Source organism: Hippopotamus amphibius, chromosome 4, assembly GCF_030028045.1.
Source record: "Hippopotamus amphibius kiboko isolate mHipAmp2 chromosome 4, mHipAmp2.hap2, whole genome shotgun sequence".
Classification (NCBI taxonomy): Eukaryota; Metazoa; Chordata; class Mammalia; order Artiodactyla; family Hippopotamidae; genus Hippopotamus; species Hippopotamus amphibius.
The window spans coordinates 11,016,160-11,031,981 of NC_080189.1; the positions used below are offsets into that span (position 1 = coordinate 11,016,160).

The window sequence follows — 15,822 nt, forward strand, 5'->3', positions numbered from 1 at the left end:
GCTTCCCCCCTCTCAAAAAGGTCTCTGTGGAAATTTTATGGGCCTGAATCTTAACCCCAACTCATTGTTATATCAGTAAACTCGCTCTAGGAGCCGGCTATCTCCCTGTGTTTTGGCTTTTATGACCTAAAGATGTCTCTAGGTTCTGGGGATTTACCTCTTTTGACATATAATGCTCAGCAGTAATATTCACTCTCCCTTTAACTAGTAACCTAATTCCTTATGTATCAACTTGGCCATCTTGAGAAGACATATAGAAGTTATATTACAATTTTGAATCAGAACAATTAACTCGGTAAAAAGCTAGATCTAATTTTTATGGTATATGAAGAGCAGAATATTTCTGGAAGACATGAAAGCAAATATTCTCTTCTTCATATCATATATGCTTCCGAAGCTTAGTAAGTTAGAGCGTTTGACAGGAGCTCTGAGAAGTCCAGGGAAGTTTTATTTCTCCACAGTTAGGTGTTTTAAGTGGGAAGAAATTCTCCCAGGTCATGTCGATGTTTTATGTAAAAATAATAAAAGATGGCTTATGTAGATACAATAAGGTAGGGTTTCCAGAAAGAGTTCTGAAAAAATATAAATGTTAGGGAAGAGAAATAAGATAACTGTGATATAATTAGAAACATCCATTTGGGGGAATCCTCTCCCAGTGTTTAGTAACCTGTGACATTTGTGGTATTGCAGATTTATCTAGAAGACTCCTATTTCTAGAAATATGTCAGTAGGATATGTGGAAAATGGTTTTGAACTGACTCCTGCTCTGCAAAGAAAGCCTAATCCTCCTCATCATTTGTTCAGTTTAAATCTGTTGAAAGTTTTGAACTGGTGTAAGGGTAAAATAAAATCAAAATTTGTATATATTTGTAGAAGCTACTATGCAAAGTAGTAGGCTGTGAGTCTGTGTTAGGGTTTTGAACTATTAGTCTTTGTGTTAGGCGAGCTTTTTTAAACCAAAGATAAATATTGGCTGATATTGACTAAATTGACACATTAGTTGGGTATGTGGAGTTCCCCTTCATCATACTGTCTTGAAACTAAGCGTATAAGCTGTAACATCCCATTCACTCTGAAAGTAGTTTCTTTTTCCTTTTGAGTACGTTAGCTCTTTGTCTAGTCCTTATAATCATAGTTTTAAAGGTTACCAACTAAGTAATCTTAATTAGTTGACTTACTTGGAACTCTTTCTTTCAGCTTTTTGCCTGAATTCATCAGTGGAGACTTTGATTCGATTAGGCCTGAAGTTAGAGAATACTATGCTACCAAGGTAAAATTAGCACTTTTATATTTAAGGTCTTTCTCATATGATTGCTGCTCCTGTGTGTTTTTCTAGTTTTCTTGGTATATGTGTAGGGATAGAGAAACTCATTGTTTGGTCCTTAAAGGTTTTTTTCTAGCAATTGTCATACATGTTCAAGTGGAAATTTAGAAAATGACAAGTGGGAACACAATCCTAGAAATTTGGTGACCGTCAGATATGCATTAATGCTTAGTCTTTTAAGCATGTATATTTTAAATGAGTTTATAAATTTTTTTTTAACATTTATTTATTTATTTATTTCATTGCACCAGTTTTAGTCATGACAGGTAGGCTCCTTAGTTGCAGCATGCAAACTCTTAGTTGTGGCATGTGGTATCTAGTTCCCTGACCAGGGATCAAACCCAGGCCCCCTCCATTGGGAACTCAGAGTCTTAACCACTGTGCCATCAGGGAAGTCCCGAGTTTATAATTTTTATGACTCATTAAAAATATGCTCTGCTGTTTACATCCTCATTAGTTATTATGCATTTTTCACCCATCAGTTTAAATTTCACTTAATGAATGTACCGTATTTTACTTAACCAATTCCCATTGATGAACATTTAAATTTTGCCTGTTTTACTGTATTGTAAATGAAAAACATCTTTGTAAATGAATTTTTGTAAAACTGCCTGATTGTGTGTGCCTGGAATTTTAGAACCAAAGTTATTTTTTTCTTTAATATTTACTTTCTTGAAACTATTATTACTCTGTTCTGAATAACACTATTCATTACAACTTGAAATTAATAATAATGTACAGCTTATTAAGGTGTTCCTTTTGTCAGTATTGTGCAAATCTTCATTACCACTTAAGAACATACAGATGATCTAATTGTGAATGTTAGAAGACACAGAGGACTGTCTTATATTAATTAATAATTCAAGATTTCACTGGCTTTAGAGGACAGTGCATGCTTTTTAAAATGAAAATTATAGCCTCAGCAGTTCTTCTAGCCACACACCATCATCTGTGTTGTTCTGAACTGGCATTAGTAAATTATTCATTTTTTAAAGAAACAGCAGTTATTGAAAGAAACTTTAAATTCTTTGTAAGGCTTGGGGATGGATGAGATAAAGTCATAGAGAAGAAAGAGGAAAGCTTTTGTAGGAAGGAAGGAAAGAAGGGAGGGAGGGAGACAAGGAAAGAAAGAAGGGAAAAGAGAAAAAGAAAAGAGAAAAAAGTGAAACATGAATCTAGGTGAGGAAACAATGTATGTAGGTTATAAAGTACAGGCTGTTGTGATGGAAATTCTGGGGCCAGCAGTGAATGCAGATCTGTGCACACCCCATCTGCCCACCAGCGGATGAGACTTTCTGTCAGCAAACGAGGACTGTTCCCTAGTCAGTGTTTGATATTCATGCTCAATTACTTTAACATTGGCATGTTTCTATTCATTCCCCGCAGTCTCACTTCTCATTAACTCCGTACCTCAACCTTGTTGGGATGGAAAGCCCTCAGCCTTGCTTACAATGCAGAGTTTTGCAAATTCATAGACATTAATCATATTTTCGGGAGCAGAAGAAACAGCGGGAGAGGCAGGGACAAGCAGACTCGGAAGCCAGTTGAAGATCTGGCCAGATGTAACTGTTCTGTCCCTCTCTTGAATGCTGCTGGCTTGCCAAGACTGTAGTGTCAATCTGACAGTCCCTGTCACTGATGAGGAAATAGCAGGAAAGAATGGGGAGCCCGCTTGTTTTATTTCTGAAATGGCTCAGGGGTGAAGGAAAATTTTGAGTTAATACCTTTAGAGGAGTTTCTTTTATTTCCTGCTTCAATTTTGGTTTTAACCTCCAAAGCTAATTTATGTTTGTTAAGGTTTAGTTTGAAAAGTAAGATTGACGGAACCTTCTAATTCCTACATTGCATACTTCTATGTTGATGTAGTACAATCCAGTTTTTCTTTTCTCATGTATCGATGAGAACTCATTGCTTTTGAACTCTTTGGATCTGTTCTTAGAGGGCATCAGTGATGTCTTGTATAAGCTAATGTGCCCTGTAGAACACATGGCAAATGTCTGGCTTCAGTTTTAGTAATGATGGTAATGACAGCAAGTTAATGCAGCATTACACACAATTCATGTAAGCCATTATCTCCAACTTAAGCAGTCTTTAAGCTGCTCTGTTACAAATGAAAGGAGGTTATTGCCACTGAAAGTGGAAAATACACTTTTTTCCCTACCTGGTCTGGATCTTCAATGAAGCTGAAACTGAGGCTCTATTGAAGAAAGTAAAATAAGGAAGACATTTTAGTGTTCTGAAAACACTAAAATATCAAGTAGTTGGTTTGTCAGCTTTGAACAGAATATACCCCAGTTCTTGCCAGCTGTATTCGTTAGTTATTACTGTGTGACAGACTGTCCTAAAATTTAGCAGCTTAAAGCAGCAAACAGTTCTTATCTCGCACAGGGTCTCCGGGTAAGAAATGTGAGAGTCAGTTAATAGGGTGACTCTGGCTTAAGGTTTCTCATGAGGTTATAATGTAGCCTGGTTTTTTGTTATCTCAAGGCTCCCCTGGGGCTACAGAAATTTCTTCCAAGATTATTCCTGTGGTTGTTGGTTGGTTTTACTAGCTGTTACTTGTTACTGGCTCTTGGTTGGACGTATCAGTTCCTGGCCGTTGGGTTGCTCACAGCATGGCAGGCTGCTTTCCAGGGAAAGGAGGAGGGAAAAGAAAATATGTATGCAATAGAGCCAGCCCAGGACAGAAATAGTGGTCTTTTTTATAATCTGATTTCATCAGTGATATATCATCTTACTGTCTCTTCTGCCAGATATTATTAGTCACACAGATTAACCCTGGTACAGTGTGGGATCAGGCTACACAAGGGTGTCAGTATCAGAAGGCAAGGATTATTGATAACCATGTGGAGGCTGGCTACCAAGCCATCTGATTTGGTATTGATGAAACTGGATTGTTAGGCAATGAGAAAGATATTTTAATATTGTCATGATGCTGTCTTGGTCTTTAATTAGTAATATGTAAGAGGAAAGAAGGAAACAGCCCTTAGCAGTTTTTTTCTTTGAGTAGGTCTTTATATGCATAACCTGCTTTGAGTTAGGTTACATACCAACCACCTAATCACTTGTCTTTATGTCTATAACCCTTAATTATTTGTTCCTTTGGGTTTTGGACAAGAAGGGGGGCAAGCCCTGGTCCACCACTTAATTCCATATGGTCCATAGGATAAAGAACCAAGATATACAATTTATACCTCCTGTTAGTTAACATGCAGCAGATTGAAAGCTGCATATTTTAGAGAAGCAATGATGTACCACTGGATCCGTGCCAAAGATGTAATTTGAAATTTCAGATGAAGAACAGTTTGACTTGTGTCAGTGGGTTCTTCCATGCTGATAGATCCATGTAACCTGTTTAATATTAAACATAGAGGTACAATAAACATTGATGATATATACTTACAGTCCACCTACTTGTGCTGCACTTCCCTGATGCATATGGTGTACCATTCTTAATTTATTCCATGAAGCCTCCTTTTCAGATAGCTGTGACATCTTTGTGTTTCCCCTTCTGCCCATTTGTCTTAGTTCTTCTCTGCCTGGTTCCCCTAATATTAACTCAGAATGAGAAATGTCTCTTACAGATTTTCCCCTTGATATTTTATTTTACTTTATATTTTTCACTCTCTGAGTCAGTCAGTGCTTCCTTGATTCAAGGCTAAAATCACCTATTTCAGTCTTTTTAATTATTCCATCAATCATGCCCACGTGTGTTTCAGTTTCCTGAGACCTTTTGAAGAAAATGTAATATCTCATGTAACTTTTGATATTCTTTTATTGTTGTATAGTCTTCGGGGTTTTTACTGGATATGGAAGGGGGTTTTAAAGCATGCTTCCTTATACTTAGGAGGTTAAGGAATTAGTTGTGGTATTTAACTAATGCCTTAAAAAGTCACAGAAAAACAGGTATTTCCATAAATGTAGATGTGTAGGATATAAGATAGCAATATGTTGTAAGTATATGGATAAAAATGTAAAATAACGTAAAATATTATAAAAATTAAACAGCGTTATTAAGCCCAATTTTATGGTGTGGAAACTGAGGCCTGTAAAACTTAAATGACTTAAGTAAAATGGTAGAGCTATTTAGAGACAGGTCTTGTATCAATAACCATGTTTTTTATAAAAAAAAATTTGTTAAAACTGGTACTCAGTTGCTACTACTGCTTTTCAACAGATTATATCTTTGGTCTGTTGGACAGGACAGTAGTTTCTTGCACAAGGTATTTAGCATCCCTGGGAATGAATGCAGTATCACCAGCAATGAGATAATGGTCAGTGTGAGAACCAAACACTCTCCCTGCACAATTCTATCATGTCACTCCCTTTCACCCCCAATTCTGGGGTGCCAAGAGTAGAAATGCAGTAGTTGGGCCAGACTAAGAATGGCTAAGCAAAATGATAGATTATTAAATTACCTAAAAATCTCTAGGACATGGAGTTGAGCCAAGATAGAACATTGAAGAACCAAGGTGATTTGGTAATAGATAGCAAGGGCATGGGTAGACTGTAAGTATAAGAACATCGTCTTTGTGCTGTGAGTGAATCTTTAGGCATTCCGGAAACTGTTGCTAGCAACACAAGGCTGTGTTCTCAACAGGGTGGTAAAAACCACCCTTGTGGTTCCTTGTGGTCAGGAATAGGCTTCTAGATCTTTGTTCGGATTTTATCTTTTCTATTAATTCTCCCAAGTCCTAGAAGAACACAGTATAGTATCCTAATGATGGTCAAGAGTATTGGAAAACATTCCATCCAAAAACTGCAGAACACACTTTCAAGTGTGCACAGAAGATTCTCTAGGATAGATCACATCTTGGGTCACAAATCAAGCCTTGGTAAATTCAAGAAAATTGAAATTGTATCAAGCATCTTCTCTGACCACAACGCCATGAGACTAGATATCAATTACCTGAAAAAAAATGTAAAAAATAAAAACACATGGAAGCTAAACAATATGCTATTAAACAACCAAGAAATCACGGAAGAAATCAAAGAGGAAATCAAAAAATACCTGGAAACAAATGACAATGAAAACACAACAATCCAAAACCTATGGGACGCAGCAAAAGCAGTTCTAAGAGGGAAGTTTATAGCAATACAGTCCTACCTCAAGAAACAAGAAAAACATGGAATAAACAACCTAATCTTACACCTAAAACAATTAGAGAAAGAACCAAAAAACCCCAAAGTGAGCAGAAGGAAAGAAATCATAAAGATCAGATCAGAAATAAATGAAAAAGAAATGAAGGAAACAATAGCAAAGATCAATAAAACTAAAAGCTGGTTCTTTGAGAAGATAAACAAAACTGACAAATCATTAGCCAGACTCATCAGCAAATCAACAGGATTAGAAATGAAAAAGGAGAAACAGCTGACACCACAGAAATACAAAAGATCATGAGAGACTATATGCCAATAGATTGGATAACCTGGAAGAAATGGATAAATTCTTAGAAAAATACAATCTTCCAGGACTGAACCAGGAAGATATAGAAACTATGAACAGACCAATCACAAGTATGGAAATTGAGACTGTGATTAAAAATCTCCCAACAGAGAATGGCTCGGGGCACACGGGGTGGTGGCTGGGTGAGAGGCCTGGAGCGCGCGTGTGGCGCCCTCCTCCCCGCCCCCACTCGGCCGAGACAGCGGCACCATGGCAGCGCCCGTGCCCCCGTCACCCACCTGCTTTTTGACGTGGACGGCCTCCTTCTGGGTACTGAACGGCTCTACTCAGTGGTGTTTGAGGAAATCTGCGGTCACTATGGGAAGAAATACAGCTGGGATGTGAAGTCCCTCTTTATGGGCAAGAAGGCGCTGGAGGCGGCCCAGATCATCATAGACACCCTGCAGCTCCCCACATCCAAAGAGGAGCTGGTGGAAGTCAGCCAGGCAAAGCTCCAGGAGGTGTTCCCCACGGCCGCGCTCATGCCAGATGTGGAGAAGCTGATCCGCCACCTGCGGAAGCACGACGTGCCCTGTGCCGTGGCCACCAGCTCGGGGACCGCGTCCTTCCAGAGGAAGACCGGCAGACACAAGGACTTCTTCAGCTTGTTCCATCACATCATCCTGGGTGATGACCCCGAAGTGAGGGGTGGGAAGCCAGAGCCAGACATATTCCTGGCCTGTGCCAGGAGGTTTTCTCCTGCTCCTCCTGTGGAGAAGTGCCTGGTCTTTGAACACGCTCCCAACGGGGTGGAGGCGGCCCTTGCAGCTGGGATGCAGGTGGTCATGGTTCCCAACAGAAACTTAAACCGAGACCTGACCACCAAGACCACCCTTGTGCTGGGTTCCCTGCAGGACTTCCAGCCCGAGCTGTTTGGTCTGCTGCCCTACGAGTGAGAGGCTCCCCTGCCCACACACGTGACCCACGCTGCCTGGAAAGAAGGGCAGACAAGAGCCCTGCTCCCACACCTCCACGTGAACAGTCCTGCAGACCACGAAGCCTTCTCTTCGCATGAGGGCCTGGCCCATGCTCTCCAAAGGGGTGATGAGCCGTAACTGGACAGAGAGAAAGCAAAAGAGAGACAGCCCAGAATACAGATGGAAATTGTCGCTTGAATAATCATGTTTAGTATTTGAATAATTTGGGTTCATTTCTTTCTCTTCTTTGTTGTTCTCAACCATGGCTGGAAAATGTAAAATATGTATACATATATGTATATGCTTTTATGTATATATGTGTATCTACATATTTATTATATTTATAAATATTGTGTACTGTATCACTCTCCTCAGTGGTTCATCTTAACAGGCAGTAGCAACTGATAAAAGTGAGATGCTAATTCTGTTTGGTTTGTAGTCTGAGTGGGAAACACACTATGGAGGAGGTTTTAATAAATCACTGTCTTTATCAGCAAACGTTGACATTCTTTGTGTGCCCGTAAATCTCTGTGGACCTCTCCTCAGAGCCTAACTGTGAACTGTATTGTCCGTCATTTCCAGAACATAATTGCAGCCTACGTCTTATATTGAGATGTGTATCCACGTTTGAGAGCGTTTTCTACCTCAGAGAAACCATTCGCTTTAAGAATATTTGTTTTCCTGATACATTCTTTGATGCAGATAGAATTGGATTTTAGAGTGCATCCTTGGTCCCACCAAGAGCCGTAGCCCACGTTTGGAACAATGTATTAGATACTACACCCTGGCGATTAACCCCTTTTAATAGATTTACTCAGCCTGTGTGATGGGAACATCGTGAGAGGCATTGAAAATGGGAAAAATACAACCACAGGGTGTCCCTACTGCTAGGCCTCCCAGGTGTTCTCTGTTATTGGTTGCCGTTAAGCTAATTTTCAACTGTGTAAGCCTTAGAAAAATGATAGAAATGGATGTGATTGTTGGGTGGAATGATTGTCCATGATTGTCTCTGGCTGTTGACCAATTTTGCCTCATTTCAGCAAATTCATTTCAGCATTCTGTATATGTGTCTGTTCTTTGAATTCTCCTTGGATTTGGTTGTAACATCTTACTGGTTCCCTCACCAGTTAATTAAATTGAATAAAAGTTTTGACACTTGAAAAAAAAAAAATTTCCCAACAAACAAAAGCCCTGGGCCAGATGGCTTCACAGGCGAATTCTATCACATATTTAGGGAAGAGCTAACACCTTTCCTTCTCAAACTCTTCCAAAATGCAGCAGAAGGAGGAGCACTCCCAAACTCATTCTACGAGGCCACCATCACCCTGATACCAAAACCAGGCAAAGATGTCACAAAAAAAGAAAATTACAGGCCAATATCACTGATGAATATAGATGCAAAAATCCTCAACAAAATACTAGCTAACAGAATCCAACAGCACATTAAACAGATCATCCACCATGATCAAGTGGGGTTTATCCCTGGAATGCAAGGATTCTTCAATATATGCAGATTCATCAATGTGATACACCATATTAACACACCGAAGGATAAAAACCATATGATCATCTCAGTAGACGCAGAAAGAGCTTTTGACAAAATTCAACGTCCATTTATGATAAAAGCTCTCCAGGAAATGGGCATAGAAGGAAATTACCTACACATAATAAAAGTCATATATGAGAAACCAACAGCCAACGTCGTTCCAAATGGTGAAAAACTGAAAACATTCCCTTTAAGAACAGGAACAAGACAGGGGTGCCCACTCTCACCATTATTATTCAACACAGTTTTGGAAGTGTTAGCCACAGCAATCAGAGAAGACAATGAAATAAAAGGAATCCAAATTGGAAAAGAGGAAGTAAAATTGTCTCTCTTTACAGATGACATGGTATTATACATAGGAAACCCTAAAGACTCTATCAGGAAACTGCTAGCACTAATCGATGAATTTAGTAAAGTAGCAGGATTCAAAATTAATGCGCAGAAATCTCCTGTATTCCTATACACTAACAATGAAAGAGCAGAAAGAGAAGTTAACGAAACTCCCCATTCACCACTGCAACAAAGATTAAAATACCTAGGAATAAACCTGCCTAAGGAGGCAAAAGACCTGGATGCAGAAAACTATAAGACACTGATGAAAGAAATCAAAGACAATACAAACAGATGGAGAGACATACCATGTTCTTGGTTTGGAACAGTCAACATTGTGAAAATGACTACCCTACCCAAAGCAATTTACAGATTCAATGCAATCCCGATCAAATTACCAATGGCATTTTTCACAGAACTAGAGCAAGAAATCTTACGATTTGTATGGAAACGCAAAAGACCCCAAATAGCCAAAGCAATCTTGAGACGCAAAGATGGAGTTGGTGGAATTAAGCTTCCTGACTTCAAACTATACTACAAGGCCATAGTGATCAAGACAGTATGGTACTGGCACAAAAATAGAAAGGAAGATCAATGGAATAGAATATAGCATCCAGAGGTAAACCCAAGCACATATGGGCGCCTTATCTTTGACAAAGGAGGCACGAATATACGATGGAAAAAAGACAGCCTCTTCAATAAGTGGTGCTGGGAAAATTGGACAGCTACATGTAAAAGAATGAAATTAGAACACTTCTTAACACTATACACAAAAATAAACTCAAAATGGATTAAAGACCTAAATGTAAGGCCAGACACTGTAAAACTCTTAGAGGAAACTATAGGCAGAACACTCTATGACATCCATCAAAGCAAGATCCTTTTTGACCCACCTCCTAGAATCATGGAAATAAAGTCAAGAATAAACAAATGGGACTCATGAAACTGAAAAGCTTTTGCACAGCGAAAGAAACCATAAACAAGACAAGAAGACAACCCTCAGAATGGGAGAAAATACTTGCCAACGAAGCAACAGACAAAGGATTAACCTCCAAAATATACAAGCAGCTTATGCAGCTTAATACCAGAAAAGCAAATAACCCAATCCACAAATGGGCAGAAGACCTAAATAGACATTTCTCCAAAGAAGACATACAGATGGCCAACAAACATATGAAGAGATGCTCAACGTCACTAATCATTAGAGAAATGCAAGTCAAAGCCACAATGAGGTATCAGCTCACACCAGTCAGAATGGCTATCATCAAAACATCTAGAAACAATAAATGTTGGAGAGGGTGTGGAGAAAAGGGAACCCTCCTGCACTGTTGGTGGGAATGTAAGTTGGTACAGCCACTATAGAAAACAATTTGGAGGTTCCTTAAAAAACTACAAATAGAACTACCATATGACCCAGTAATCCTACTACTGGGCATATACCCAGAGAAAAGCATAATGCAAAAAGAAACATGTACCATAATGTTTATTGCAGCACGATTTACAATAGCCAGGACATGGAAGCAACCTGAATGCCCATCAAGAGATGAATGGATAAAGAAGATGTGGCACATATATACAATGGAATATTAGCCATAAAAAGGAATGAAATGGAGCTATATGTAATGAGGTAAATAGACCTAGAGACTGTCATATGGAGCAAAGTAAGCCAGAAAGAGAAAAACAAATACCGAATTCTAACTCATATATATGGAATCTAAAAAAAAATGGTACTGATGAACCCAGTGAGAAGGCAAGAATAAAGTTGCAGATGCAGAGAATGGACTGGAGGACACAGGGTTGGTAGGGGAGGCGAAGAGGAAGCTGGGAGGAAATCAGAGAGTAGCATAGATATATATACACTACCAACTGTAAAATAGATAGCTAGTGGGAAGTTGCTGTATAACAAATGGAGATCAACTCAATGATGGCTGATGCCTTAGAGGGCCAGGACAGGGAGGGTGGGAGGGAGGGGATATGGGGATATATGTATAAATACAGCTGATTCACTTTGGTGTACCTCAAAAACTGGTACAAGAGTGTAAAGCAATTATATTCCAATAAAGAGCTTACTAAAAAAAAAGTGTATTGGAACATGGTGTGGGTCAGAGACCCCGGTAGACCTGCAGTTGCAAAGACAAGACTTGATTGAAGAGATACAGTGAACCCCCTTATAAATGATGAGACTTGCAGAAAGGTTGAGTTGATACTAGACTACTAATTTTCTATTACAAACATAAGATTAATCTAGGCCAATTGGTAATTTTACAGCACCATAAACTGTGGCAGTGGAGACAGACCTAGATAGACTGTTGTATCCTTGTCCTTTCATTGTATCTTTTTCAGAATTGGGAAAGATAAGATTTTTTTGGGGGGTGAGGGTACATGAATTATTAAAGAATATCTTTTATTAAATCAGTGTTTCTTGATGATATTTTCCTGTCGTCATCTAACACTGGCATGACCATACCCACATTTTTGCAGATTACAGTCAGTGGACAAGGGTAGTAGTCTAAACTTTTTTAACCTGTGCTCTTTTTAATAAATATAAGATACCATAAATATTACATCCAATAGCAGAAAACTGCTCATCGTTTTTACATCTCATCATAATGGCTGTTGCTTCTATAAATGTGTTTCAGTTTCATTTCAGGAGACTGAATATTTGGATTTGAATATATTTTTTCACAGTTAAAATAAGGGGAAATGGGCTCTTGGTTGACATTTGAATAGAATGTCTGATTTTTCTTAAATGGACTACTGATATTAGGCTGGCAATGCTTGTGTTTTAATTCCAGTTTAAAGATGAAGACACTGATTCTCAAGCAGTGTGGGTGGAAGGTATAGCTAGGTATGTTACTTAGGCAAAGATATTAAATAACTAATACTTAATCTTGGCTACTAGTAGTGTGCCTTTTAGTTTTTACATTTTTATAAATAATGAAGTGATAATGTTTTCATGAACTAACTGTGCAAATTATTTTTTGAGTTGTTAGTTTGCATGTATGGATGTCTTTCTTACCAAGGCATACATATTAAATCGTGCTATATAGCCCTGGCTTTCTCATATTTGTAATAATGATCAAATAATGTTATACCTGTGAAAGACCTCTTGAAGCGTTAAAAGATCTATTTTAATGTAAAGTGGTAGTATTTTGTTTTACTTTCTAAAATTGTTAAGAGCCTTTTAATAACTGTCCTCCATAACATTGCTTTTAAAAAGATTTCTAATCATTTTGTTTCCATAAGTATACAATTTATGAACCTATATTTCGTTCATAATCAAAATCAATTATAATATCCTTTTGAGTTTGACAATGCCTTGGCTTCAATTCTATTTAAATTTAACAGAATCTCTACAAATGTTTTTAATCTTCAGTTAAAAACATCTGCACTGCTCTGCCTCATCTCATATATCTAATTATTTTCTCCTTTTAGCTGTGTCTCTTTTCCATTTCTGCCCAACCACATGGCAACAACTTTCAGATATGCTAAAAATCAATTAATTTAGAGAAAATGGCAAACTGGACTGTGAGAAATTGTAAAATATTAGCAAGTTTGACTCTTATGCCAAACAGAGGAAACTGTATAAATATATAAAGCTCAACTCCATGTATTGGTATACTTTTTAAAATGAAACACACACACACACCCCCACACCCCCACCCCCATCCCCTGAGTGTAGTGAATTCTTAGGCTTAAGCTTTAAGACTAATTAACATATGCTGAGCTATAAAGGCTTTGTTAAGGGAATTATAGACAGGCAGTTTCCATTGACAACCGAATGACAGGTTCTTCACTTTAGGTGCTTGAAACTGACTGGCTTACCTTTATTAGCATCTCAGCAAGGGAATGATGAGACAGGCAGAGGACATTATGTGAAACTGTCTCTTGAATACACCTTCATTCTTATGCTTGCCTCAAGTTGTCTGTATTTTTCAAAGCCTGTTTTGTTTGAATTTGTTTAACATACTTAAGGCATTTAAGAAGGGGGAGCCTATGCCCTTTAAATTTTTAAGCCCTCCCAAGGGCCTCCTTGTGACTCCTGGGCCAGCCCAGTCTGTCTCCTTTTAACTCTGATCTCTGGGGCCTATGTGACTGTTTCTCTTCCCTCATTCATCTGGCTCATGGAACCCCCTACTCATCAGTCCTCCCCCATGGTTCCCTGCCTGTAGCTGTTGGGTATTCCTTCCTTTGTTCTTTTCTTGCGGAGCTTGATCTAAACAATTTTATCATAATTTTCTTCCTTATCCCTATTAATATGTGGTCTCCCATAACCTGAAGTCTTGGTCATTCATTCTGGATTCCTCATAATTAGTAGGTTCTTGTGCAAGTTTATATGACTCAGGTGTCTAATCCTTCTTCTAGATACTTGGTATAAAAAAGATATCTTTGATCAAATGAGTTTGTGTAATTTGACATTCTCTATGTCCCTCTTGGAAATTCACCATGCACAGTATCATTTTAACTGTCTGCCAAAATTTTAACTTTGTTTACCTCAGTATTATACTTCTCAAGTGAGTTTGACCATTGAAAAACTACCCTTTTCCCACCAACAGTTAATGTAATATATTGGTTTCCAACAGGCTTATATATAATATATATTATATATTATGTATTTGGATGCTTATAAGTTTGTTATACTGTTTCAGGTTTTCTCTACTTTTAAAAATTGGTGCGAGAAAGGATCAACAGAACCTTGAAAATAGTAATGGCCAACAATTACTTTAAAGTGCTTACAATATAGCAAACACTTTTATATGTATAAATTCATTTTATTCTTGCATCAAGTTTTATTAGGTTGAAACTGTTACCTACATTTTACAGATGAATATGGAAGCACAAAGAGGTTGAGTCACTTGCCCAAGCTTACACAGCTAGGAAATGGTTTATGTAGGATCTAAACAGGCATTCTGGCTCCAGAATCCATGTTCTTTTCTAGCCATTATGCCATAATCCTCTAGTTGAACGGAGAGAGTTTTCTCAAAGTAAAGTGAGGATCAGTTTCATGTGCTGAGGAAGCCCTGTGGCCTCCTTTTGTTTGTGGGTATTCAGTTTTCCTTTTCTGTTTCTGCTTATTTAGCTCTGAGCAGTGGAGCAAGAACCCCCACCCAGGATTCCTTCAGTGCTCCCATTGCTACCCCACCCACATCCTCGCTTTTATGAGGAGACTTCACAGAGAGCGCTGTTGGCGGTGTGGGGTGTGTGTGGGGGGGGAGCGCAGTTCCATTCTGGCATATTTGTAGTGGGTGTGAAGGACAAGTCCGGATCTCTGGGTCTAGATGCTTACAGGAACATTATAAAAGAGAAGCTTATGCAAGCATCCTAACAGAGGAAGAATCTCTAGTTCTTTGTTTTGAGGATTCCCAAGACCATCTCCACGTCCCGTAATTCACTAGAGGACTCTCGGGACTCAGCATATAGTCATATTCACAGCTGTGATTTATTACAGTGAGAGGCTGGGAAGCAGAATCAGCAAAGGGAAAAGGCACTTGGGGGCAAATTCTGGAGAAAATGAGTCGCAAGAGTCCTTTCCCAGTGGAATCACATAGGATGCGCTTAATCAAATTGGAACAAGTGTGATGCGTTGTCACCAGGGAAGCTCACTTGAAACTCAGTGCCCAAAATTTTACTGGGGGCAAAAAAAAAAAAAAAAAAAAAAAAAAAAAAAAAAAAAAAGGCAGGTGCTCAGCATAAACCACATTGTTTGCACAAATAATTTAGCCACTGTTGCGGAAAGTTGTTTGCTTATCAGTGTATGGAACTGTTTACCATTAGAGTCCTCCAGGTGTTAATCCAAAGGCCAAGGAGGCAAGCAGGCGTTTAAAAAAGCATTATCGAGCTTGCTTTGTTAAATCTTCTGGGGCACCCTGTTCCACTGGGAACTCTGGCTCTGCTTTTAGGAAGAAAGCCATCATTTGAGACCCTGGGCTGCTTTAAAATGACTTTTGACTTCTATTAATAGAAGTGATGGCTTTCTTGTTTGAAACGCGTGAAGTTTTTGTTCAATGCCATGTTGAAAGGAAAGGTTATTTTACAGCTCCCAGGGCAGTGAAGATTATAGCAGATTAGAATGTCTCTTTATGTTTGGGATTGAATGGAGAATTGCTCCAAAGTTAAATTACATTTATTCTCTTCTTTATACACCATCTAGAAAAACAGAAAGAGAGCACTCGATTATATTAGGCAACTTGTTACTTAGAGTTTTTAAGAATTTAATCTTGTGACATTCTTGCTGAAGAAGTTGTTACTCGTTAGCTGT

At 38.5% G+C, this 15,822-nt stretch overlaps 1 protein-coding gene and 1 pseudogene across 3 annotated transcripts in view; both read left to right on the plus strand.

Annotated features, from left to right (window-relative positions):
• TPK1 (thiamin pyrophosphokinase 1) overlaps window positions 1-15,822 on the plus strand; it is a 347,881-nt gene that overhangs the window by 159,756 nt on the left and 172,303 nt on the right. For all 3 annotated transcript variants that reach the window (XM_057733044.1, XM_057733046.1, XM_057733045.1), the window contains one exon: window positions 1,198-1,270. In XM_057733044.1, the coding sequence (XP_057589027.1) occupies window positions 1,198-1,270 (73 nt within the window). The remainder of the gene's footprint in view (window positions 1-1,197; window positions 1,271-15,822) is intronic.
• Window positions 1,584-7,666, plus strand: LOC130851086 (pseudouridine-5'-phosphatase-like; annotated as a pseudogene).